This window comes from Nelumbo nucifera, chromosome 4 (genome assembly GCF_055504915.1).
Source record: "Nelumbo nucifera cultivar China Antique chromosome 4, China Antique-T2T, whole genome shotgun sequence".
NCBI lineage: Eukaryota > Viridiplantae > Streptophyta > Magnoliopsida > Proteales > Nelumbonaceae > Nelumbo > Nelumbo nucifera.
The window spans coordinates 23,531,742-23,559,069 of NC_142652.1; the positions used below are offsets into that span (position 1 = coordinate 23,531,742).

Below are 27,328 nucleotides of genomic sequence, written 5' to 3' on the forward strand. Positions count from 1 at the left end.
CTACCTATTCTCATTCATGATGAAATGACATTCCCTCTCGAAATGAAATCCCATTCTAAGGTCCCATTTGGTTCATGGGAACAGTGGTCTGGAATCGGAATCGGAATAAGCTATCCTGATTCCAACTGTTTGGTTGGGTGGAATCAGAATCCCATTTCCATTCCTGCTATTCCCCCATTTGAGGGAATGCCCCTCCCTTGGGAATGAAATCCTATTCCTGCTGATTCTAATTTACATTTCCATTTTCATTCCTGTCTGATCCAAACAGACTATGTAAATGAATCATTCCGAGTCCGACTGCGAACCAAATGGACCCCAACCGATTTTAATTCTGATTCCAATTTCTGCCCGAACCAAACAGACCATGAAAATAGACCATTTTGAAAAAAAAATTCGATTCCAATTCTGACTGAGAATCAAACGGACCCTGAATTTATTCGACTCCTGGCCCTGGTTTTCAAATCTCACTTAAACAGTTGTTGATAATTGAGATCATTTGGTCCACCTTTTCCCTTCCTTTCTCCCTCTTCCTTTTGTTTCACTCACTGTGAAGGTGCAACTCTCTAATAATGAATTGTATTTCAACCAATTAGCTACGATCGAAGAGACTGCACATTAATTAATAAACTTGTTGACCTGGAGCATGAAGGAAAAGAAATGTGGTCCAATTGGATCAACTAGTCATCCTTTTTTAAAAATAAGAAAAAAAAAATCTCTTAGAGGAATCGTTTTGTCAGTCTGTACAGGTCATCCATTAGATTCAGTAGGCAGTAGTGCCCTCTTAACTGGCTATAGTTCTCTAGCTCCGGATCTATCAAAGGGCAGCACTATACCCAACCTAGGAAGTGAAAATTTTCAACTTAAATGACATCAACCGAAAAACTTAAACAATAAGCTTAAAAATGGCTTTTATTTTTTATTTTTTTCTGCAAAAGCTGGAATTTGGGGCAATAATAAAGGTTAGGGTCAGGGAGAAGCACACATGAAACCCTAATAACCCCACTTATGTTGCCATGTGAAAGATTCCTAATTGCTCATTTTTCTTGGGAAAGATTCCTAGGTTGCTCAGACATATCCAAACCTAATTCATCCTTTCTCAAGTGATTGAACTCTTATACCATTAAGTACTCTACCTTTTAATAGAGAAAAAACTCAAAAAGTGGCTAGCTTGTTCCCTTTCTTTTGCCTTTTGCTCGTAAGAATTGAAGGATAGGACACACTAACACAGACCACTCTTCTATTTTAATTAATAGTTGCCACAGTATTTAATTAATTCGAGTAGAATAACCAGAATTTATTAGTAAACTTAAACCTTCTTTAGGGGTGCTAGCTACTACCTAGCTAGCCACATGGGTGGCCATCTATCTATATATTTATATATATTCTTTTTAACACCAACTGACGAACACTAAAAGAGTTGAATTGGTTGGTGATCATCTTCTATAACTTGTTTATTTATCAAAACGCAAATGTTTCGCTTTGTCATTTTGTGTTTACGAGGAGAGGGCTGTGAGCCTTACGATTTGCATTCCTCGAAACACTGACCAACTCTGCCACCCCGTTTCGCCATTTTTTGAACTAAAAGCCACCACTATTTTACCTTACAAAACAATCCAAGGACCATCTACAACATATAAAAAAATGTGGTAAGGTCATTGTTATTGGATTCAAGCCGAGTCGGGTTGACGGGTTTCCCAATAGCTAAACCTGACTTAAACCCCAGAAAACCCAAACCCGAGAATGAGGTGCATTAGTTGGGTCCAAGTTAAAGCGCGCAGGCCAATTAGTTGAATTTCTAGGTCTCAAATGGATTTCGGAAATCGACAACCCGCCTAACTCCACATGTTGCCATTCTAGAGAGTTGGTATAACTGAATTTCATCACCACTTAACCCCACCTAAAAGAAAAAAGGAAAATACTAAGAAAAAAACAACGAACCTTCCACCCACATAACATAAGAACAGAGAAAGAAAGGCAGAAAGCTATGCACTCATCGCCAAAACAAAGCAAGCACACACAGTTTCTCCTTTTGGTAAGTCGGAAGTCCCTTTAACGCTTAATGGAAATTCGAGAGATTGGTTGAGGTGTCTTTTCTTTCTTCCCTTTTCTTTTTCTCTTTTATACTTCTTTGCATCATTTGCAATTCAAACACCCATATTTGCATTAATTCTATTCAACCTTTCGTCCATTATTCCTTTTCAATGAAGCTTCAATTCTGGCTGAATCATCTCCTTGAGAAAAGCCAAACACTTGTTCAAAAGACACAAAAAAGAGTTCTTGTAGCAATCACAGCCCTGATTCTTGTAACCATCGCACCTCTTTATTATCCGTTCCTTGGCTATTTCCCTTCATTCTTATGGAACAATTCTTCTCAGTCATCACCGTCTTCTTCCTCCTTCAACACTGTAAAGAATACAAAAGGCGCAGCATCAACCACACAGTGTGACATTTTTACAGGAGAATGGGTTCCGAACCCGGAGGCGCCTTATTACACCAATCTGAGTTGTTGGGCGATCCACGAACACCAGAATTGCATGAAGTATGGAAGGCCTGATACTGAGTTCATGAAATGGAGGTGGAAACCAAACGACTGTGAGCTACCCATCTTCAACCCGGCTAAGTTCCTTCAACTTGTCACCGGCAAGTCCTTGGCTTTCGTCGGAGATTCTGTGGCCAGAAACCAGATGCAGTCTTTGATATGCCTCTTATCCAGGGTAAACCTTCCATCACCTGTGCTTTACATATAAGATATATTGTGATTTCTCTTTAGCTTTCATTAATGCATTTGTTCTAAGTTAATTTATTGAAACAATAAATGTTAGTTGTTTTATTTCCTCAAAATTCACAACTCTTCAAGAGTAGTTGTCTGTGTGCTTGCATGCATGTGATGTGCTTGACTGGAACTAATCTCGAACTCAAAGCTAATTAAATCTGTTTCAAAATTTTTATCTAGCATTTTGCAAAGATATTGCCATTAACAGATCTGTGGGTTTTGGTTGAGAACTGGTTTTGAAGTTAAAGCCTTGTTTGGTTTCTTTTGATCATTGAATCGATCAATGGATAGTTCCTTGTTGGTCCATGAGCACTACTGCAACCAAGTTGTCAGAATGGCCACTCTGTTAAAATATAAAAACAACTAATAAGGAAGCTGTTGATCACTTGATATAGATTAATAAACTGATCTGTGTGCCCTGTAAGAGGATATGAGATATCCATTCCCCATGTACTGAAAAACTAATAAACAAAGACAACTTGTGGCATTGATAATTAATAGCAACTCTTACATCATAACAACTAGGATATTAAGTCAATAAGATGGATATGTATAAGATATTACATTAAACAAATAGCTTAATGCAATTGTAATGACCAAAATAACCCTGTCAGTTGGAATGTTGCGTCTTAGTTGGAAGTACTGTGAGGAATGATAGAGTACACACTAGTGTTTACACTTTGTCTCAACATGGAAATTGGAAGCAGAACTCCATATATATAGAGCAATTCTCTTGGAATTAATTAATCTGGATGAAGCTTGAAGCTAGCTATCTCCACGTATATTGATCATATATACATAATTGCACGTACATACATCCAGATATTTACCCAAAATTAACTAGAAATCAAGGGTATTAATGTAAGAGATTAAGATTAATTAATGCATGATAATCCTAGTACTAGTCTCCTCTTGTTAGGGATGAACTCAATTCCCACTTACATGTGTTTGTGTAGTCTATTGTAAATTTGTAATATGTACGGGTGCTGTCATTACCAAAGCATCTCCATGTCAAAAGACATAAGCACTCTTAATGTGGACACGTGGGCACAATTATTAACTAAATGACTTCTCCCCATATCCCTAATCTTATCATACGTGCAGTATTGTACCGCAAGGTGAAATATAAATCAAGAATGGAGAGTGCCAGGATTAGAAGTTGACTGGGTTTAACTTAAATCATCAAGACTAATTGATAATTAGCTATAGACGGGCATAGTTTACCTAACTATGAAAAATAAATAAAAATAAAATAAAGAAAAACCAAGGAGAGGTCACGTTTGAGGCTGACAATTGACATTCACAGGGGCCTATATGCATGCTGCATATTAATGCACTCACAAGCATCATATGGTTGTGGGATTTCATATTTGACCCGATTCATCTGGAATCTGGAATAAAAAAAAAAAAACCCGAACAGAGAGGTGTTGCAGTTGCCATTTGATTCCCCCACCCCACACCTTCATATCCTGGATTTATAGATAGGGGAGTAATTGAAGGAGATTGTCGGGCCTAGACTCTAGGGGTCAATGGACCGGTAGATGCGGATCTAGGGCACCCAATTGCCTCATTTTCACGTTGATTGATTTCATGCCTTTTTTTTAGTTTTATGTATATTTAAATGTGTGGCGTGCTAACTTGAAACTTCCAATAATAAAAATAAAAAGAAATCACACATCAACGTTTTGATGGAGAGAAAACAAGGAATTAATTAATTATACACATATGTAAACCTGTGGACGTAGTTTGCCGTATCATACACTACTCAAGCTGGGGTGCTCATTGCCAAAACGCATCGGGCCAGAACAGAACTCTGAGTTCTGACCTGTTGGGATTTAATAAGCTGGGCCATTTGGGCTTCCACTTTCAACTCCATCAGTAAATGGGTGGTTGAATTTTGTTCTGATAAGGCCCAAACTGAGTTGAAGTCGAGCCCAAGCCCAAACAGGAGAGATCACAGCCTCATAGCATTGCAGATTGCAGAGCATGACTTGTTTTCTCTCATCATCCCTAACAAGTAACAAATTATTGTTTTCATGTCATGTCACATGTGTATAGGTGGAATATCCCGTGGATGTTTCATACACAGCGGATGAACACTTCAAGCGCTGGAAATATATGAGCTACAATTTCACCATTGCCAGCTTCTGGACCCCCTTTCTTGTTAAAGCAGAGGAAACCGAGGCCGACGGTCCCACCAAAACCGGCCTTTTCAATCTCTACCTCGATGAGTTCAACCCAGAATGGACCACCCAGATTGACGATTTCGATTACCTCATCATCTCTGCCGGCCACTGGTTCTTCCGACCAGGCATGTATTATGAGAAGGGTCAGCTGGTGGGGTGCCGCTACTGTCTCATAGAGAATGTCACAGACCTCCCCATGTCCTACGGTTACAGAAAAGCCATTCACACTGCCTTGAGAGCCATCAACAGCTTAGAAAGCTTCAAGGGAGTGACGATTCTCAGGACATTTGCGCCTTCACACTTTGAGAATGGTTTATGGAACCAGGGAGGGAATTGTTTGAGGAGAAGGCCGTATAGGAGCAAGGAGAAGCGTTTAGATGGGACGGATTTAGAGCTGTATAGGATCCAGGTGGAGGAGTTCAAGGTTGCAGCCGAGAGAGGAGGAAAGAGAGGAGGGTTGAAATTTAGGTTGCTTGATACAACCCAAGCTTCGTTATTGAGACCAGATGGACACCCTAGTCGATATGGGCACTGGCCTCATGAGAATGTTACTTTGTATAACGATTGTGTGCATTGGTGCTTGCCTGGGCCCATTGACACCTGGAACGATTTCCTGCTTGACATGTTGAAAATGGAGGAGAGGTCTCACACTGCCGACTTAAAGAAGGTAACTAGGTAGGGCTATTCATTATTTAATGGTGTAATTCTTCTTAATTGTTCCTCGCCTCTGCAGGTCTTGTATCACATCGGATGTGTACATGTACAAATATTTATTCGATCCTAGTGTAAGCATACATACATTGTTTTTGGCTTTGGATTCAAAGTTTTCTTAAGGCTTTGGGTTGGGTTCCCTACCTAGCTCAGCTTTCTTAAGCCCATGGACATTGTCAGGTACAATTTTAAGCTCAAAATTTACAATCACACAAGCTCCATTATTCAAAAACAAAACCTGGTTCAAACATTAATATCGATCGTCATAAATAAAAAGAAATTAATTTTTTTTTTACGCCAAAAGGAAAATTTTCATTCAAAATACTCGGTGAGTAGAGTCAGAATCAACCACTTGTCGGAGAAAAGGACACTCCTACCTGGAACAAGGACCAGAAATTGAAGGTGCATGTCTTGCTAATTCCTTGTCGCAACACTTCATACTAAACTTCACTTAGTATTGGGAGAATTTGGTAAAAGGGTTTCTCTGCAGTCGGCTAAGATCATGTTGATTCACCGGGGGGTGAGGTAATGTACCCAATACAGAATTAATGATAATTTACACATTTCTCTCAAAAATAATATGATCCATATTCAAATCAGATGCTAATTTCAAAGCTTCCAAAAGGGCCCAAGCTTCACTTTCCAAAGGAGTGCAGGTAGCGAGATTAATAGATCGAGCAACAAGAAGATCCCCCAAAAAGAAATTAAATTACAAGAGGACGTGTAGCAACTAGAATATAATTTCTAACAAAGCTGGCCTGAGCTGAGCCTTTTATCAAACAACTGAGTTCAAATACAACAGACAGCAAACTGAACTAGCTAGCTAGCATGGCTGGTTGGCAGTGTAAAGACTATTGAACTCCAATCTTCAAATTCTGTTCATGTTTTGGATAACCACAAATTTGATCAGAAGTTATCGACTACAAAACCACGAACTAAACAAAAAGTACTTCCAAGATGGAAAATCTGCCTCAGAGATGAATAAAAGTTCAAATCAATTTTTTTCCCTGATTTGGATTTTGTTCCAGTAAATGACCCGGAGGCTGACGCATGTTAATCCTATAAGAAACTTGCATTTTGGTCCCTGTTATGTAGAACTATAAGAAAAAAAAAATGAATTACATGTTTACCTAGCTTTGATAAGACCTAATTTTCTAGGGAGAAGTACATACTTCTCCATCATATTCTGTATTGTCTTCTTGATTTTGTGGTTATATTCTGTCTAAGTTGTGAAAAAAGAAATTAATACTCCTTCAGAACTTGGATTCTTAGTAATCCTCTAGCAAGTATCAAATTCCTCGCTAAAGTATAAAACCTCTAATAGACCTTCCAAATTCTTTTATCATTTAGGCGGAGTTTGGGCGTAATTATTTGAAAAATAAGTGTTAATAAGTGCTTATTCTCATAAACATTCATAAAGCACTTAGGCTCTGTTTGCTTTGCAGGAATAGGGATTTGGAATTGAAATCGGATTGGGTTTCAATTTCAAGTGTTTGATTGGGCGGGATTGGTCGGTTTTTCTTCAATATCGGTCGGTTTCGGGTTAAAAAAAATATAAACCGAACCGACTAAGATATATATTATATATATAATATATTTCAGATATTATATATATATATATCTGATATATTTCAGTTTTAATATATATTTCAGATATATATTTGTGGAAATATATATATATATATATATATATATATATATATATATATATATATATATATATTAGCTTTATTTCAGAAATATACATATTATATATAAAATTTCTGATATATAAAATATTAGTTTTAATCCATCAAATCATTTTTAATTTTCAGGCATCCAACCTTTGCTTTGTTAGACTTGAATCCTTTACCGTTCACACCGAGAGAATCATTCACAAAATCGACCCAAACCGATTCAAACTGACCAGGTCGGTTTTACTTAGTACTGGGTCAGTTTCGGTTTCATTTCTAGGTAAACCAACCAGGTCGGGTCAGTTGGAAAAATGCCAATAAACCGACCTAGCCCGACCCGTCAACAGCCCTATGGCAAGGGGTGGGTTAGGGAAACACTCCCATCCCTGTCCCTGCCAACTAGGGGTAGCAAATGTGTGGGTTGGGTTGGGTGTAGGTTGAGTATCAATCCACCCATATTGACCCACTAACCCATTCCTAGCCCATATTTATTGATGTTAGTGAGTCATAATCCACCCTAACCTTAACCTCCCCCTAGCCCACATTGGATTTTTTTTTAAACTTTTTTATGTAAGATAATAGAAATTGCAAAAAAAATAGAAAATAATAAAAAATAAACAAACATATACATTTCATTTAAACATAAATTGTAAAAAACATAAAGAATTAAAGAAAACACAGAAAATTGCATTAAAAATATAAAAATGCAAGAAAATTAAAAAAATACAGAAATTTTGCAAGGAAAGTAAAAAATGCAGAAAATGCAAAAATTTATAGAAATGGTTGAAAATATACAAAATGATAAAAAACAAAAATACATTTTCATCCAAAAAATCATATATTTCAAAATAATAAATAGTCCAAAAATTATATATTTCAACTAAAAAACAACAATCATGGAAAATACAGAAACTTATAATAAAAATCTGCAAAAAATTATATATTTCAGAAGAAAAAAAAAATTCATAAAACACATAAAATGATATTTTTCCAAAAATATATTTCTGAAAAGAATTACAAATTATATATTTCTGCTATAAAATAAAAATTGCAGAAAATGATAAAATAATAATCATCTACTCGTCATTATAAATTTCAACTAAAAAATATTTATCAAAATAACTAAAACGCAATAGTCACAAAATATACAGCAAATTATAAAAATCTCAAAAAAATTATTGGCAGTGGCAATGCCTCCGAATCAGATGGTCTCACCTGACTTCCCCGCATCATCTACTTTGACTGCTTGCCCCTGTTTCTCCTCTACTTAATCTACCAAAATAAGAACATGGGAAAATAAGATGGAGAAACCACCTTTGGTGAGTTCGGATCTAGTTCCAACAAGATATTCTTAATTAATGCTCAACTACAATGGCCGTTGGGATCTTATGTTGGGATCATGGTTTTCAAAACTGGATCGGACTGGATGGTTGGACCGGAAAAATCGGGAACCGGTCAGGTGATAGGTTTCGGTTTTCCCCAAAATCAGATTTTTTTCAAAACCCGTTGATTTTTATCAGTAAACCGTTGATCCGGAAAGTTAATCGTTTGAACCATTCGAATGATTTTGGCTGTTTTTTATTTTTTAATTTACTTTTTAATTTTTTTTAAATTTTTTGTTAGAACGGTCGGACCGTTCGACCCAATAACTGAACCCCTGATCGATTCGATCTCTAGGTCGGTTTTAAAAACCATGGTTGGGACTTTATCCAAACTCTCCTAGGGAGGAGGAACGATCGTCGATGGTTTTATAAACCATCGTCGAGGCTGTTGAAAGAAGATTGCACCAGTGTTGTTGCTTCAAAGCTTGTCGAGGAGAAACGCCAATGTAAAGCTTTGAGACAGGATTCCAAATAATTGTTCCAAGGCTCAGTTGGGAAAGAATATAAATACAAATGTGTATAGCACAAATTCATGTAAATTAGTACAAAATACAAGGTTGTGCACTCTATATATTTGTATTTATATTTCTTCGAAATTAAGGCTCAGTTTGGAAGGAGTATAAATGCAAATATGTACCGTACAAATCCATACAAAATAATATAAAATACATAGTTTTGCACTCAACAAATTTGTATTTATACTCCTTCCAAACTGAGTCTAATATACAATATAAGGTTTTGCACTATATATATTTGTATTTGTATTTCTTCTAAATTAATACGAAATACAAGGTTTTGCACTCTATATATTTATATTTGTATTTTTTCTAAATTAATACAAAATACAAGGTCTTGCACTCTATATATTTGTATTTATATTTCTTCCAAATTAATACAAAATACAAGGTCTTGCACTCTACATTTTTGCACTCTCATTTACGCTAATTAGGGTGTTATTGCTGGGATGGCAAGAATGGTGACAGCAAGAAACTATAACTTGAACAAGCCCTAACTAGTAAGGATGGCAGTGGCAAGAATGGTCATCAATGGTTGTGAAGCTTGCTTTAGCGATTTGAGCAAGCCCTAAAACAGAGGATAAGAAAGCTCTAAATGGTAAATAGAGAAGAAGAAAGAAATTTTCAAACAAGTTTAAACAAAGGATCACTGGGTAACTGTTGATCCAACCCCACCCTGACCTTAATGGGCCACTCGACTTGATGATGCGTAATCCGGCCGGAGTTCGGGCACCTCGTAGGGAGTTCGAGCTCTTAGTAGGGAGGTCGGGCTCCTTTTAGGGAGTTCGGGCCCCTTGTAGGGAGTTCGGGCTCCTCTTAGGGAGTTGGTCTCCTCGAGGGGAGTTCGGTCTCCTCGAGGGGAGTTCGGACCGCTGGTCTCTTCCCTTTGGTGTTTGTACCCTAGGTATGCTGCTTTAAGTGCCGAGCTACTTGTTTTTTGCCACGTGGTGTGATTTGCGAGGTCGGGCCAAATCTTCCTTCATCAATTGCCCCCACTCCTTGTGCTAAGGGTCTTGCCCTGGCGCGGGGAGTTCGCAAGGTGTCAGGTAGATTTGCCTTGCACTTTGAATCTTGGTTTTGACGGCGCAAGGTGTGTTGTCAGGGTTCCTTGGGTTTCTTCGAGCGTCCATTAGGCGGGGAGCGCGCCAGCCTGCCTAAACGCTGATAGATGTGGCGGCACGCGCTTTATTTTGAAATTTCAAAAAAGTGCGCCACTTGGGGGGCGCGATAGCGGGCGTCTTTTCAAATTTGAAAAAGACGTGCCGCTGCCGCTTTTACTGAGGAGACGTGTGCTGGCGTTCCGTCAGTTTCGAAAAGATGTGTGCCAACGCTCTGTCAGTTTTAGAAAGACGTGCACCAATCACATCTCGGTCTCGGGGGACGTGCGATCAGTGCGGCTGTAGGCTGTCGGATTGGCTTTGATCTAAGCCGTCACCTTTCGGTCATTGTGAGTATAAATAGCGGGGGGGACCCCAGTTGTTGTCACTTCTGTATTTCTCTTGAGCTCGCGTCCGAGTTTCAACTCGCATCCAGTTCGCGTCCAGGTTTTTTCAGTTTGCGTTCAAGGTCTTCCGCTCGTCCGAGCTCCTGTGGTCTACAGCCTTTGTCCGGGTGAGTACTTTCCTGGATCCCATCTCACTCCCCGATGTCTAGCTTGGATGGCTCGGATAGTCCTTTCAGCGGGTTTGATGCAGGTTCTACGAACCGAGTTGCATCCCCCGATAGCCCTAGTGAGCCAGAGGTAGAGCTCGAGGAAGAGTTCGAGCTCGTAGGCCGAGGCGCTTCCAATAGTTTGGCGTCCACCTCTTGTTGGGGTCGGATGTTAGACAAGTTTGGTCCTTCGACCATGATGCCCGAGGTGCTCCAATCCCTCATTACCTACTATAACTTGCCCGGGGAGTACGCTTAATTCATACCTTCGGGTAGCTTTCCTTGGGAACACGGTCCTGATGAGATCGTGATATTCCGGGAGCAGCTCGCCGTGGGGCTGCGATTGCCTTTCCATCCCCTCCTTGTCGAAGTCTTGAACCACTTCGGCATGACGGTCGGCCAGCTTCACCCGAATTCCATTCGAAATTTGGTGGGAACAATCTCCTTATTTTGCGAAGAGAGCTTTCCGTTGGACTTGGAGATTTTTTCTTCAATCTTGATGCTTAAGAAGCAAGCGGGTCCCCTCCCCGAGCATAGGCGGGCTTACTACCTGTCTCCTTGCCCGGGCTTTAAGCTTTTACATGAGCTCCCCAACAAGTGTTAGACAGTTTTGTATGCCCTTGGCTTCAATCAGAATGATGTACTTTATGAGTTTATTGTAAATGAATAAAGATGCATATTTGATTCATGTTCCCTTGGTATGTTTCTGTGTAATACCCTTAAACTGGACACTTAATGAGACTCGTGTTAGTTTAGAATGTTCACAGCCAGTGGGTCGGTCTGGGGAGACCTATCCTGACAAGGCTGACACTGTAGTGCCACCAAGTCGGTTGGGGTGGCTTGTCTCAGCTGCCAGGGTGAGACCCTAGGCACATACAGTGTAGGATTAATTGAATCTTTGAACTGGACCAGATTTCCCGTATTGCCCTGGACCTTGAAGATTGATGGGCAAAACTGGAAAGTTACACCCGACCCCTAGACTCGATTATGATACTGCACTAGGTGTCGAATTGGGCTGTCTTTGATGTACCAATCAGTGAGATCCTTAGCGGGGGTCAAAACCTGGGTATGTTGGGACAGTCCGAGAATTCATCTGAGTGGGTGATCATAGTGACAGGATCAGCCCCTTTGTCGGACAAAGGTAATGATTAGGGATGCACTCTCACTGATGGAAACCAAGACTGCCGGCAGCCGATTTCAACCGTTGAGATTTGTTTTGCAAAATATATTTTATATAAGATATAAAAGTATATATATATATATGGTTTCTAAATTGTTTGCAAGAAGGTTTTAATTCCCGGGATCCATGTGAGTGGAGAGTGCAACACTGTTCCTTGCAGCCGAGGGAGAGGTCCTCTCTTGTCGGGCAGTGTATGATCATTATGGGCTGAGAGGTTAAGTGTAAGAACATTGAGGATAACACCTGATGGGCTAATCTTGCATCTGCCCACAGTCCCTGGGTGTTACAAGGTGGCTTGGCCCAGGGACCACTTAGTGTAAGTGTTGGGCCCATAGAGCTCATTTGATGGGTTTCAGGGGGTACACTGTCTTCAGCAGTGCATTCGGCCAGGCCTTGTAACAAAGGCTGGGCTGAACCCATGTGGCTGATGTGTAGATCAATGCTTGGGTCCCACGCCATACAAGGAAGCCCAACTGGGCAGCAATTTGGAAGGTTTTTTTGAGTACATAACCTTAATGGGCCTTAAGCCCATTTCGAACTGGGCTGATTTGATCAGTCATCTAAAGGGGCGAATTCTGAAGTGGGTCAGCTAAAAGGATTGGGCTTAGACCCTATCCACTCAGAGAGTCCAAGATCTAAATAAGATTTAGATCTGGAAACCTCCTAATTAGATTAGGAGACAGCTGATCTGATCTGCAGATAAGATAAAGATTATCCCTTATCACTAAGGACTTCTAACCCAAATATGATTTGGATTAGTAACTCCTAATTTGATTAGGAGCTGATCCCTTTAAGATTATAAAAGGGGAAGGGGACGGCAGCCTTGAAGAACACAATAACATCAATAGCATTCTTCTCTTTAAGAAAGAGAAATTAAGAGATTTCCTGCATACTGCGAATTCTCTTCTGCTGCCACCTTCCTGCCATTGCCATTCCTTCAGTTCGATCTCTAGTTCTTGGGAGCAATCAAGATTGGATCTTGATTTCAATCTTTTGGGAAAAGATTGATTGGAGCTGTACTCACAAGCCGTCCAGTTGATTCTTGCGAAGGGTCAAGTTCTTTTGAAGAACATTGCTGATTCTGCTCCATCCTTCACTGCGCCATCTTCAGTGGGAGCAGATTTTGGATCCTTCTTTGGGCGTGAACACCTCCATTGGGAGATAGTATTTCTCCGTACCAGGTATAATCCTCTCCCACTCCTTTTGGTTCAGATCTGGTTCAGTTTATGGTTCAAGATTGATCCTTGAAAATATGATTTTCTAAATAGGGAATACGATTCCCAGTTGAAGGGAGAGATAAAATTTTTGAAATTCGCCCCTTATTTCGCAATCTTTGGGCGTCCATAGGATGGATCTCTCATCCCTTCAACAAGGTCCCAGCATGGAAGCGGGACTATTTCGGGGTGCGAAGTGTGCTGGGGTGGCCGTTTCAAACCGGGTGGGGGATGGCCGCTCTTGACTCTGGGGTCACACTTGACAAAGAGACGGTGAAGGGCCTCCGGCAATGGACGCCGCTTGGGCTGAAGTGTCAACTGTATCTGACGGAGGCCAAACTCATTGCGGCCGGCCTGAGTTCGGGTAGGTTCTTCACTTAGAGATTCTTATCTTGCTGTCTTTCTTTCTCTTTACTGATAGCGAACTTCTTTTCGCAGGTGTGATGGATTCTCGAGGGACCCGGGGTGAGCACTTGTTTCAAGGCATGAAGAGGAGAAAGCGGGTTGCCAAGCGAACTCACGCCGAGATGCCCCGGGATGCAGAGCCCAAGGTGCCGGACTATCAGCCAGAAGATCTGCCTAGGGAGCCCGAGATGGTCCCTCCAATGCAGGAGCCGGCAGGGGGCCCTTATGCTGAGACTACCTACACAGGGGCTCCTACATACTCCGGTGCTCCTGCTTACTCCGGGTCTGCTCATACGCGAGCTGGGCCCTCGGGCTCAGGGGCCGCGGGGGATTACAGGAGTGTGTTGTCGCCAACCCATGCTGTTCAAAAGAGTAAGGAGGCTATTTTCCCCGAGGAGGTCGCAGCGTGGACTGATCTCCCTCTGCATCATGTGGTCTGTCGTGCCGTTACCCATGCCATGGTGGTAATGTTCTCCCTTTTTTAGAGCTCTTTGGCTTTCGTTTTGTTGGTTCTTTTGATCACTCGGTCCCTTTTGGTAGGTGAATTCTTCTATTCACGCCTTGGCGGCTCAGGTGGAGAGGAGCTCGAGGCAGGCGCGAACTGCCGAAGAGGCTCGTCATGCTGCTGAGGAGGCTGCTCGTGCTGCCGAGAAGGCTGCTCGTGCTACCGGAGAGACGGCTCGTTTTTCACGGATCAGGCAGGCGAGGTCTCAAAGAGATGCCGAGGCCATGGGAGTGGTTGTGAAGCACCTGGCGGACTTGAGGCTGGATCTGCAGCATCAGGTCGAGTACCTTCAGGAGGACATCAGGGAGAGGACGCAGATCTTTTCTCAAGGTATCGAAGATGCCAAGAAGAAGGCTGTCGATGAGTACATTGCTTCACCGAGCTTTGATGATCTGATGGTGGATTCATACATGAGGGGTTTTAAACTAAGCCGGTGGATGATCCGGAATACGTACCTCGAGCTCGATATTAGTGCCATATCCACTTCGCGCATAACTCAGGAGATGGCCAATGCTGTTGACGGTGAGCTAGACTCCGAGGGCGAGGCGGGGCCTTCGGGTATTGTTGAAGTGCCTTCTGATAATGAAGAAATAGCTCCGGGCTTGTAAATTTTTTTTTTATGTACTACCTTACTTCTGAAATGGAATGACTTTTGCTTAAGTGTTAGTTGTTCTTTCTCCCGAACTGATCATATTTGCCGAACTAATCATATGTCCGATCTGTTTCCTGTCCGGGCTACCGCATTTGCGGGGCCTGTTTTGGTGGTGATTTTATCCACTTTACTTGGCGGTCTATAGGTAGTATCGCCTTAGGTTGACAATGTTCCATGCTCGGGGCACTTGCTTTCCCTCTATGTTTTCGAGCTCGTATGCCCCCCCGAGTCCTTTCTTTACTCTGTAGGGTCCTTCCCAATTTGGTCCGAGTTTTCCTATGCCGGGTTCAGGTACCATGATCTTACGGAGAACCAGGTCGCCGACGCGGAAGCTCCTCTTCTTTAGCGTGGCGTTATAGTACCGAGCTACCTTTTGTTGGTAGGCCGAAGTTCGGATGTGCGCGAGGTCTCTCACCTCGTCCAATAGGTCGAGGTTGGTGCGTAACTCGTCTCCGTTTGTCTGCTCGTCGTATGCTTCTAGTCGCAACATAGGTACTTCAATTTCCGCCGGGATTACCACTTCGGTGCCGTAGGTGAGGTTAAAGGGGGTCTCTCCTGTGGCATTTTTTTCCATGGTTCGGTGAGCCCATAGAACACTTGGTAGCTCGTCCGCCCACAACCCTTTAGCTCGGTCTAGTCGTGCTTTCAGTCCGTGGAGGATGGCTCTGTTCATTACTTCTGTTTGACCATTTGCCTGCGGGTGTGCGACCGACGTGAAGTTCTGACTAATTCCCATACTTTGGCACCATTCTTGGAACTTGATATCCTCGAACTGTTTGCCGTTGTCGGAGATCAGTATCCGGGGTAGCCTGAAATGACATACTATGTTCTTCCAAAAGAAGTTCTGTATGTTTCGGGTTGTAACTGTTGCTAGAGGTTCAACTTCTATCCACTTTGTGAAGTAATCTACTGCCACCACTAGGAACTTTCTCCCACCTGTTGTTGGCGGGAATGGCCCCAGAAGGTTGATACCCCATTGTGCAAAGGGCCATGGACTAGTGAGGTACTTGAGGTCGGCAGCAGGCTAATGGTGGATATTGGCATGCTTCTGACACTTGTCACATTTTCTGACGAGGTCGACGGCCTCTGCCTTCATCGTTGGCCAGTAGTATCCTTGTCGAAGTGCCTTTTGAGCAAGGGCTCTGCCCCCCAGGTGTCCGCCGCACAAGCCTTCATGAGTGTCGCGGAGTACGAGCTCGGCTTCGGCAGGTCGCAAGCATCGCAGGTAGGGGAGTGTGTAGGATCGTCGGTACAACCGTTCGTCTATTATGATGTATTTGGCTGCCTGGCGCTGCACCCTCTTGGCTGCATTGCGGTCCGCAGGGAGGGTTCCATCTAGCAGGAAGCTCGCGAGTGGGTCGATCCAGCTCGGCTCTGCTTCAAAGACGGGAGCGACCTCTTCTGCCCCATCGAGAATGCTGGGCCGAGGTAAGTCCTCTATGTACACGGTTCTCATGGCGTTGTGACTCGTGCTGGCTAGCCGGGACAGGGCATCGGCCTCAGTGTTCTCTGACCTCAGGATTTGCCTGATGAAGTGTGACTGGAAGTTGAGCAGAGCCTCCTTTACTTCTGCCAAGTATGCAATCATAGTGAGCTTGCGTGCTTCGTACTCGCCTGTAACTTGATTGACCACGAGCTGGGAATCGCTGCAGATAACTACGTGCTTTGATCCGACCTTCTGTGCTAGGTTCAGCCCGGCTATCAGTGCCTCGTACTCCGCCTCGTTGTTGGATGCTGCGAACTCAAAGCGTAGTGCGTATTCCAATTTTGTTCCGCTCGGGCCGCGTAGCACTATTCCAGCCCCGCTGCCCTGTTGGTTCGAGGAGCCATCTACGTGAAGGATCCAGGGCTCCTCATCCCAGTTCGCGTTTGGCCTAACCAGGAGAGATGCTACACCGGTTGCTACTTCACGGGGTTCAGACTCTATTAGATCGGGAGCTCTGAGCTCGCCCGAACTGGGGATCTCGGGCTCGATCGGCTCAGGGGCTTCGAGGCTAAATGTGCACTCGGCGATAAAATCTGCCAAGGCTTGGGCCTTAATAGCAGTTCTTGGCTTGTACTGGAGGTCATACTCGCTGATTTCGATGGCCCATTTCGTCATTCGACCGGAAACCTCGGGTTTGAGAAAGACTTGCCTCAGAGGTTTGTCAGTCAGGACGATGACGGTGTGAGCCTGGAAGTACGGGCGGAGTTTCCGAGCTGCTATCACCAGTGCGTATGCTAGCTTTTCTATCTGCGAGTACCTTGTCTCTGCTCCCTACAAAATTTTACTAACATAATAGATGGGTCGCTGGACCCGGTCTGTTTCTTTTATTAGTACCGAACGGACCGCTTCGTCGCTTGCCGAGAGGTACAGTTCTAAGACCTAGCCCTCCTCAGGCCGGGATAAGGTTGGCACACTATCGAGGTAACCTTTTAGCTCATCAAACGTGAGCTGGCAGTCTTGGGTCCACTCGAACCCTTTGCCTTTGATTGCTTTGAAGAAAGGTAGGCAGCGGTCTGCTGATTTGGACATGCAGCGGCTTAGAGCGGCTATGCGGCCGTTTAGCCTCTAAACTTCTTTTACTTTCCAGGGTGGTCTCGTATCTAGGATGGCTTGTATTTTGTCCGGGTTGGCCTCAATACTGCGTCGATTGACAATGTAGCCTAGGAATTTGCCCGAGGTGACGCCGAAGACACATTTGTTAGGGTTCAATTTCATGCTAAACTGACGCAGGATTTGGAAGACAAAATCTAAGTCTTGTATTAATTCCTGTGAAAACTGTGTCTTGACGACCATGTCGTCTACATAACATTCTATCTTCGTGCCAATCAGGGGCCGAAACAGCCTAGTTACAAGTCTTTGGAAGGTCGCCCCGGCATTTTTTAATCCGAAGGGCATGACCTTGTAGCAGTACAGGCCGAACTCGGTTATGAAGCTGGTTTTTTCCTCATCGGACTGGTCCATTCGGATTTGGTTGTAGCCCGAGTAGGCGTCCAGGAAGCTTAGCAACTCATGTCCCGAGGTCGCGTCCACTAGGCGGTCAATTCTGGGGAGGGGGAAGCAATCTTTCGGGCAAGCTCGGTTCAGGTCGGTGTAGTCGATGCACATGCGCCACTTGCCGTTCGCCTTTTTTACCAGCACTGGGTTTGCCACCCAGCTCGGGTAATGGACTTCCCTTATGAAGTCTACTGCGAGGAGCTTCTCGACCTCCTCGTCGACCGCCCTCCAACGCTCTGGGGCTAAGTTGCGTTTCTTCTGTCTAACAGGTCTGACTACAGGGTCAGTATTAAGTTTGTGAGTTATCAGGTCGGGGCTAATACCGGGCATGTCGGCCGTGGACCAGGCAAAAATATCTAAATTTTGAAGTAAAAAACTCACCAGTTCGGTTCGTAGGTGTTCCTCGACGGAAGCACCGATCTGAAGTGTGCGAGCTGGGTCCGTAGCCGAAGTCGGGACTGCGACCGTTTCCTCTATGGGTGAAGCTCGTTCCTCGCATTGCTCCGCAGGCCACTCCATTTCAAGGTCGTCGGCCACCTTGGTTTTTCCCTTCAGAGCGGCAACATAACACTTGAGGGACTCGAGCTGGTCGCCCCGCGCTACCCCCACACCGAAGTCCGTAGGGAAATTCATGGCCAAATAGTAGGTGGAGACCACCGCCCATAGGATATGCGTGATTGGCCGCCCTATTATGGCATTGTATGGGGAGGGGGTCGCGACCACCAGGAAATCATGGTTGAGTCTGACTGCACAAGGCCATGTGCTGACTTCCACAGGTACTATTATTTTTCCGAGCGGCCTGACTTCCTCTCCGCTGAAACCCACCAGAGGAGTGTTCGCAGGCTTCAGCTCGCTCCTCTGTAACTGTAGCTAGTCAAATGCTGATTTAAAGAGGATGTCCGCGGAGCTGCCCGAATCTACGAGTACGCGTCTGACCTCGAAGTCGCTGATCCTTAGTTTAATGACAAGCGCGTCATCGTGGGGGTAGTGGACCCTCGTGCGTCGTCTTCCGTGAATAAGATTGGTTCTTCGGTCTTTGATCTTTTTGGGGGGTTCCGTTCGTCGAGGGCCGCTTCGCGAACTAAAGTCTGGGCTGCTTTTGAGGTACATCCTGCTACCACCGAACCTCCCACAATTACATGGATGGTTCCCTGAACTGGCCTCTCTTCCAGAGGCTGTCGCTGCAACGGTTCGGCAAGTCTGCTGCTAGATTCGAGGGCATCCTTTTCGTGCTCCCCTTGCCGACCTGCCTTATTGTTATTATTGTTGTGGTGTACAAAATTTCTTAAGTATCCGCGACGGATGAGTCCCTCTATCTCGTCCCGGAGATTATTACACTGCTCGGTACTATGACAGTGGTGTCTATGGAAACTACAATACAAATTCTTATTTCTCTCGTTCGGATTTCCCTTTAGGCGAGGTGGCCACTTCACGTATGGGGCGTCCTTGATCGTCATTAAGATCTCGGTCCGCCTCATGTTTAACGGCGTGTAATCCGTCCGAACTGCTAAGGGAGCTTGGAACGACTAGTTCAGCTTCGGCTCCTGGGCCGGGTTTTTCCTGTCGACTAGGTTGGAGGACTCCCCTTCCCTCTTTCTTTTCTCGTTCCCACCTTCGGTTCGTTGGTTGATTTCTTCCTTTGTTCTCATGAACTTGTCCGCGAGCTTGAGGAATTCGGCCATGATTGCGGGCTGGTTAGCTACCATGTGCCATTTGAACTCTTTGTGCGTTACCCCTCTTTTGGCCGCCGCGAGCTGCACCGCGGGGTCCAACTGCGGTATCTACAAGCATGCTTCATTGAATCGCTTGACGTAGCCCCGGATGGATTCTCCTTCCCTTTGGACTACTCCGAAGATACTTTCCTCTGTTCTGGGGCACCGTTTGCTGGTGACAAAGTGTGCGGTGAAGACTTGCACGAACTGGGCCCAGCCCTTTATCGACCCGGGGGCCAGGTTCCTGTACCAAGTGCGGGCTACCCTCTGAAGGTGGTGGTGAAGGCCACGCACATGCACGATTCGCTGGCCATGGTGAGGTGCATTTGGGACTGGAAAGCGTCAATGTGGTCGTTGGGGTCGAAGGACCCGTCATACTTGTCCAGAGGTGGGAGCTTGAAATCTCTAGGAAAGGGGACCGCCAGGAGTTCTAATGCGAGGGGGGAAGAAACTGAGAGAATCGGGGCATCTCCTACCTCGTTCGAGCTCGTCTCTTCTTTCCCTCTGAGCTCTGACAAGACAGGGTGGCGGTTCGGTGACTTCGCCGGCGCCTTCGTTGTTGAGTGGGCCTTGTACTGGTGCTACTGGCCTCCGTGTTGCCGAGCTCGATTGGCCTGGAAGGCTGGTAGTCTGCTGCCAGGGTGCCGAATCGGTTTTCCGTGAGAGGGAATTCGGGCTTGGAGTGCCGAGGTACCGATCTTGCGGGCGAGGTTCTCGACCCACCTGCGAGCTGCGAGGCGGGGATGATTTTTCTCTCTCTTCGGCGTGGGGACGAGGCCTGGCTGTTAGGGGGGTTCTGGGGCCGGGAGGTCTTTCCTTGGTGGGAGCGTCCATCCTGCAGGGAGGCCTTAACCGGCCTCGGAGCAGGGTGCCGAGGTGGAAGTAGTGGTTGGTTCAGCGGCAGTTGGGGGAACTGCTATTGATAGTGATACTGGGAGATGTTGTGCAGTACTTGGTGCTGGTGAAGCTGGTGTTGTTGGAACTGTTGCATTTGGGCTTGCATTGCCCGCATGAACTACATCAGGTCATCCAACCGGTTTTGGCTGGCTGCCAGGGGGACGGCAGTTGGTTCAGTAAAGGTTGTCTCAATAGGGTGAGGAAAGGGGATGCTCGTGGCAGGAAGGTTTACGGGCGCCACTGCTTGTGGCGCATTCAAGCTGGGGATCCCATCCACCGAAAGGGGGATGGTGAACTGTCCAACGCACACCACGGGGACTTGAAGTTGTTCCCCGGTGGTGTTTGTCTCTGTACCACGTCCGGCGTTGCTGGAAGAAGCCATGAGTGTTGGGTTTTTTGAAGAAAAGAGGCTATGAGAGTTTGGAGGGAGGCTTTTTGAAGCGTTTTCCCACAGACGGCGCCAATTGATGATGCGCAATCCGGCCGGTCTTAGCTGTCAACGACCTTGCCTCTGAACTGAGTAGCAGGGGACCTGAAACGGAGGAGATGAGGAAGCTCCGGGGGGAACCCGGTGTAACGGCTCCGAAGCTCAAGTTAGAATCCTTCAAAGGCAAGATAAAACCAGATAGCGCAAAGTTTGCATACCTCCTCTTTGGGGGGGTGGAGAGCCTTTTATAACCACCTCGCGCACTCACTCCTAGACTTCTGTCAGGTCGGGAATGATTACTTCCATGCTTCTGCCACTTCGGGCGTCATTGCCTCTGCTGGGGCAGAATCGTCACTGCTCTTTTTGTCGGAGCCGTCTCTGTAATTGGAGATGGCGGTGGCAGGTGATGGTGGCAGGTGGCCGTTGAAATGTGGCTGTCAAGCGTCAGATCCCAAGTCAGTCAGGTGTGCCGCCCCCGGATACGGACTCCTTCGGTGTCAGGTACGGTGTGGTTTGTCCAGTTCAATGCTCTGGAGGCAAAGTGCTTGGAGCGGTGTGCGAGGCGAAGTCTTGAGTTCTGATAGGGGGGGGTGTCCCGAACTGTCATGAGACGGGCTAGTTCGGGTCGCTGCTTTGTGTGGCTCGGGGCCAAAGGGAGAGTTCGGGCTCCTCGTTGGGAGTTCGAGCTCTTAGTAGGGAGGTCGGGCTCCTTTTAGGGAGTTCGAGCCCCTTGTAGGGAGTTCGGGCTCCTCTTAGGGAGTTGGTCTCCTCGAGGGGAGTTCGGACGGCTGGTCTCTTCCCTTTGGTGTTTGTACCCTAGGTATGCTGCTTTAAGTGCCGAGCTACTTGTTTTTTGCCATGTGGTGTGATTTGCAAGGTCGGGCCAGTAGTCCGAACTCCCTTCGAGGAGCCCGAACTCCCTACGAGGAGCCCGACCTCCTTACGAGGAGCCCGACCTCCCTACTAAGAGCTCGAAACTCCCTACGAGGAGCCCGACCTCCCTACGAGGAGCCCGAACTCTCCCTTGGGCCCCGAGCCACACAAGGCAGTGACCCGAACTGGCGCACCTCATGACAGTTCGGGACACTCCCCTATCCGAACTCAAGACTTCACCTCGTTCGCCACTCCAGCACTTCGCCTCCGAGACGCCGAACTTAACAAACATACCATACCTGACACCGAGGAGGTCCGTATTCAAGGGGTGGCGCATCTAACTGACTTGGGATCTGACGCTTGACAGCCGCACTTCAACGGTCACCTACAACCGCCACCTGCCACCGTCATCGCCAGTCGCAAAGACGGCTTCGACAAAAGGGAGCAGTGGCGGTTCTGACCAGCAGAGGGGATGACACCCGAACTGGCAGGAGACCTGAGGTAATCATACCCGACCTGACAGAAGCTTAGGAGTGAGTGCACGAGGTGGGTATAAAAGGCCCCCTACCCCCAAGAACAAGGTATGCAAACTTTGCGCTATCTGGTTTCATCTTGCCTTTGAAGGATTCTAACTTGAGCTTCGGAGCCTCCACACCGGGTTCCCCCCGGAGCTTCCTCATCTTCTCCGTTTCAAGTTCTCCACAATTCCGTTCAGAGGCAAGGTCGTTGACAGCTAAGACCGGCCGGATTCGGCACCATCAATTGGCGCCGTCTGTGGGATAACGCTTCAAAAAGCCTCCCTCCAAACTCTCATAACCTCTTTTCGTCAAAAAACCCAACACTCATGGCTTCTTCCAGCAATGCCGGACGTGGCACGGAGACAAACACCACTGGGGAACAACTTCAAGTCCTCGTGGTGTGCGTCGGACAGTTCACCATCCCCCTTTCGGTGGATGGGATCCCCAGCTTGAATGCGCCACAAGCAGTGGCGCCCGTAAACCTTCCTGCCATGAGCATCCCCTTTCCTCTGCCTATCGAGACAACCTTTACTGAACCAACTGCCGTCCCCCTAGCAACCAGCCAAAACCGGTTGGACGACCTGATGCAGTGCATGCGGGCAATGCAAGCCCAAATGAAACAGTTCCAGCAACACCAGCTCCATCAGCACCAAGTACTGCACAACATCTCCTAGTATCACTATCAACAGCAGTTCCCCCAACTGTCGCTGAACCTACCACTACTTCCACCTCGGCACCCTGCTTCGAGGCCGATTAAGGCCTCCCCACAGGATGGACGCCCCCACCAGGGAAAAGCCTCCCGGCCTCAAAACCCCCCTAACAGCCAGGCCTCGTCCCCAGGCCGAAGAGAGAGAAAAATCACCCCCGCCTCGCAGCTCACAGGCAGGTCAGGAACCTCGCCCGCAAGGTCGGCACCTCGGCGCTCCAGGCCCGAGTTCCCGCTCACGGAAAACCGATTCGGCACCCTGGCAGCAGACTACAAGCATTCCGGGCCCATCGAGCTCGGCAACACAGAGGCCAGCAGCGCCAGTACTAGGCCCACTCAACAGCGAAGGCGCCGGCGAAGTCGTCGAACTGCCACCCGTGTCCTGCCAGAGCTCAAAGGCAAGGAAGAGATGAGCTCGGACGAGGTAGGAGCTGCCCCTATTCTCTCAGTTTCTTCCCCCCTCGCATTAGAACTCCTAGCGGTCCCCTTGCCCAGAGATTTCAAGCTCCAACCTTTGGACAAGTATGATGGGTCCTTCGACCCCAACGACCACGTTGACGCTTTTCAGTCCCAAATGCACCTCGCCAGGGCCAGTGAATCGTGCATGTGTGTGGCCTTTACCACCACCTTCAGGGGGGTAGCCCACACTTGGTACAGGAACCTGGCCCCCGGGTCGATAAGATGCTGGGCTCAGTTCGTGCAGGTCTTCACCGCACACTTTGTCACCAGCAAGCGGTGCCCCAGAACAGAGGAAAGCATCCACGGAGTAGTCGAGAGGGATGGAGAATCCATCCGGGGCTACATCAAGCGGTTCAATGAAGCATGATTATAGATAACGCGGTTAGACCCCGCGGTGCAGCTCGCGGCGGCAAAGAGAGGAGTAATGAACAAAGAGTTCAAATGGCACATGGTAGCTAACCAGCCCGCAACCGTGGCCGAATTCCTCAAGCTCGCGGATAAGTTCATGAGAACAGAGGAAGAAATCAACCAACGAACCGAAAGCGGGAACGAGAAAAGAAAGAGGGAAGGCGAGCCCATCAACCCAGTCGACAAAAAAAACCCGGCCCGGGAGCCGAAGGTGAACCAGTCGTTCCGAGCTCCCCTAGCAGTTCGGACGGATTACACGCCGTTAAACACAAGGCGGACCGAGATCTTAATGACGATCAAGGACGCCCCATACGTAAAGTGGCCACCTCGCCTAAAGGGAAATCCGAACGAGAGAAATAAGAATTTGTACTGTAATTTCCATAGAGACCACGGTCATAGTACCGAACAGTGTAATAATCTCCGGGACGAGATAGAGGGACTCATCCGTCGCGGATACTTAAGGAATTTTGTACAGCATGACAATAATAACAATAAGGCAGGTCCAAATCAACAGACCGCTGCCTGCCCTTCTTCAAAGCAGTCAAAGGCAAAGGGTTCGAATGGACCCAAGGCTGCCAGCTCGCGTTCGACAAGCAAAAAAGCTACATCGCTAGTGTGCCAACCTTAGCCCTGCCCGAGGAGGGCGAGGTCTTAGAACTGTACCTCTCGGCAAGCGACGAGGTGGTCAGTTCGGTACAAATAAAAGAAGCAGACCGGGTCCAACGACTCATCTATTATCTTAGTAAAATTTTGCAGGGAGCAGAGACAAGGTACCCGCAGATAGAAAAGCTAGCATACGCACTACTGATAGCAGCTTGGAAACTCCGCCCGTACTTACAGGCTCACATCATCATCGTCCTGACTGACAAACCTCTGGGGCAAGTCTTACTCAAGCCTGAGGTTTCCGATCAACTAACAAAATGGGCCATCGAACTCAGCGAGTACGACCTCCAGTACAAGCCAAGAACTGCTATTAAGGCCCAAGCCTTGGCAGATTTTATCGTTGAGTGCACGTTTAGCCTCGAAGCCCCTGAGCCGGTCGAGCCCGAGATCCCCAGTTCGGACGAGCTCAGAGCTCCCGATCTAATAGAGTCTGAACCCCGTGAAGTAGCAACCAGTGTAGCATCTCTCCTGGTTAGGCCAAACGCGAACTGGGATGAGGAGCCCTGGATCCTTCACGTAGATGGCTCCTCGAACCAATAGGGCAGCGGGGCTGGAATAGTGATACGCGGCCCGAGCGGAACAAAATTGGAATACGCACTACGCTTTGAGTTCGCGGAATCCAACAACGAGGCGGAGTACGAGGCACTGATAGCCGGGCTGAACCTAGCGCACAAGGTTGGAGCAAAGCACGTAGTTATCTGCAGCGATTCTCACCTCGTGGTCAACCAGGTTACAGGCGAGTACAAAGCACTCGAGCTCACTATGATTGCGTACTTGGCAAAAGTAAAGGAGGCTCTGCTCAACTTCCAATCACACTTCATCAGGCAAATCCCGAGGTCAGAGAACACTGAGGCCGACGCCCTGTCCCGGTTAGCCAGCACGAGTCACAACGCCATGAGAACCATGTACATAGAGGACTTACCTCGGCCCAGCATTCTCGATGGGGCAGGAGAGGTCGCTCCCGTTCTTGAAGCAGAGCCGAGCTAGATCAACCCACTCGCGAGCTTCCTGCAAGATGGAACCCTCCCTGCGGACCGCAATGCAGCCAAGAGGGTGCAGCGCCAGGCGGCCAAATACGTCATAATAGACGAACGGTTGTACCGACGATCCTACACGCTCCCCTACCTGCGTTGCTTGCGGCCTGTCGAAGCTGAGCTCGTACTCCGTGACACTCTTGAAGGTCTATGCGGCGGACACCTGGGGGGCAGAGCCCTCACTCAAAAGGCACTTCGACAAGGATATTACTAGCCAACGATGAAGACAGAAGTCGTCGAGCTCGTCAGAAAATGCGACAAGTGTCAGAAGCATGCCAATATCCACCATCAGCCTATTGCCGACCTCAAGTACCTCACCAGTCCATGGCCCTTTGCACAATGGGGCATCGACCTTCTGGGCCATACAGAACTTCTTTTGGAAGAACATAGTATGTCGCTTCGTGCTACCTCGGGTACTGATCTCCGACAACGGCAAACAGTTCGAGGATATCAAGTTCCAAGAATGGTGCCAAAATATGGGAATTCGTCAGAACTTCACGTCGGTCGCACACCAGCAAGCAAACGGTCAGACAGAAGTAATGAACAGAGCCATCCTCCGCGGACTGAAAGCACGGTTAGATCGAGCTAAAGGGTTGTGGGCGAACTAGCTACCAAGTGTCTTGTGGGCTCACCGAACCACGGAAAAAACCGCTACGGGAGAGACTCCTTTAACCTCACCTACGGCACCGAAGCGGTAATCCCGGCGGAAATCGAAATACCCACACTGCGACTAGAAGCATACGACGACCAGACAAACAGAGACGAGTTACGCACTAACCTCGACCTACTGGATGAGGTAAGAGACCTCGCGTACATCCGAACAGCGGCCTACCAGCAAAAAGTAGCTCGGTACTATAACGCCAGAGTAAAGAAGAAGAGGTTCCGCGTTGGCGATCTGGTTCTCCGTAAGATCATGGTACCCGAACCCGGCATGGGCAAACTCGAACCAAATTGGGAAGGACCCTACAGAGTAAAGAAAGCACTCGGGGGGGCATACGAGCTCGAAACCTTAGAGGGTAAGCAAGTACCCCGAGCATGGAACATCGTCAACCTAAGGCGATACTACCTATAGACCACCAAGCAAAGTGGATAAAATCACCACCAAAACAGGCCGCGTGGGTGCGGTAACCCGGGCAGAAAACAAGTCGGACATATGGTTAGTTCGGCAAATATGCTCAGTTCGGGAGAAAGAACAAACAACACCTAACCAAAAGAGTCATTCCATTTCAAAAATAAGGTAGTACATTTCAAAAAAAAAATTTACAAGCCCGGAGCTATTTCTTCATTATCGGAAGGCACTTCAACAATACCCGAAGGCCCCGCCTCACCCTCGGAGTCTGGCTCACCATCAACAGCATTGGCCATCTCCTGAGTTATGTGCGAAGTGGATATAGTGCTAATATTGAGCTCGGGGTACGTATTCCGGATCATCCACCGGCTTAGTTTAAAACCCCTCCAGTATGAATCCACCATCAAATCATCAAAGCCCGATGAAGCAATGTACTCATCGACAGCCGTCTTTTTGGCATCTTCAATACCTTGAGAAAAGATTTGCGTCCTCTCCCTGATGTCCTCCTGAAGGTACTCAACCTGATGCTGCAGATCTAGCCTCAAGTCCGCCATGTGCTTCACCACCACTCCCATAGCCTCGGCATCTCTCTGAGACCTCGCCTGCCTGATCCGTGCAAAACGAGCAGCCTCTTTGACAGCACGAGCAGTAGCCTCGGCAGCACGAGCAGCCCCTTCAGCAGCTCGCGAAGTCGTCTCAACAGCGCGAAGAGCCTCTTCGGCAGCTCGCACCTGCC

At 46.9% G+C, this 27,328-nt stretch overlaps 2 protein-coding genes across 2 annotated transcripts in view; one reads left to right on the forward strand and one right to left on the reverse strand.

Annotated features, from left to right (window-relative positions):
- Nucleotides 1-1,962: 1,962 nt before the first annotated feature.
- On the forward strand, nt 1,963-5,782 carry LOC104597795 (protein trichome birefringence-like 19). The gene is made up of 2 exons (XM_010259515.3): nt 1,963-2,714; nt 4,832-5,782. Exons 1-2 carry the CDS (start codon nt 2,202-2,204, stop codon nt 5,636-5,638), a joined length of 1,320 nt encoding a protein of 439 aa, XP_010257817.1. The 5' UTR covers nt 1,963-2,201; the 3' UTR covers nt 5,639-5,782.
- Nucleotides 5,783-5,788: 6 nt separating this feature from the next.
- The window catches only part of LOC148792089 (uncharacterized), a 28,342-nt gene continuing 6,802 nt past the window's right edge, over nt 5,789-27,328 (reverse strand). The window contains exon 3 of the mRNA XM_088903721.1: nt 5,789-5,908. Coding sequence (XP_088759847.1) covers nt 5,789-5,908 — 120 coding nt within the window. The remainder of the gene's footprint in view (nt 5,909-27,328) is intronic.

Coding starts and splice junctions, on each gene's coding strand:
- LOC104597795 (XM_010259515.3), top strand. CDS start 2,202: ATGAAGCTTCAATTCTGGCTGAATCATCTCCTTGAGAAAAGCCAAACA. Junction 2,715..4,831: donor TGATATGCCTCTTATCCAGG/GTAAACCTTCCA, acceptor ACATGTGTATAG/GTGGAATATCCCGTGGATGT.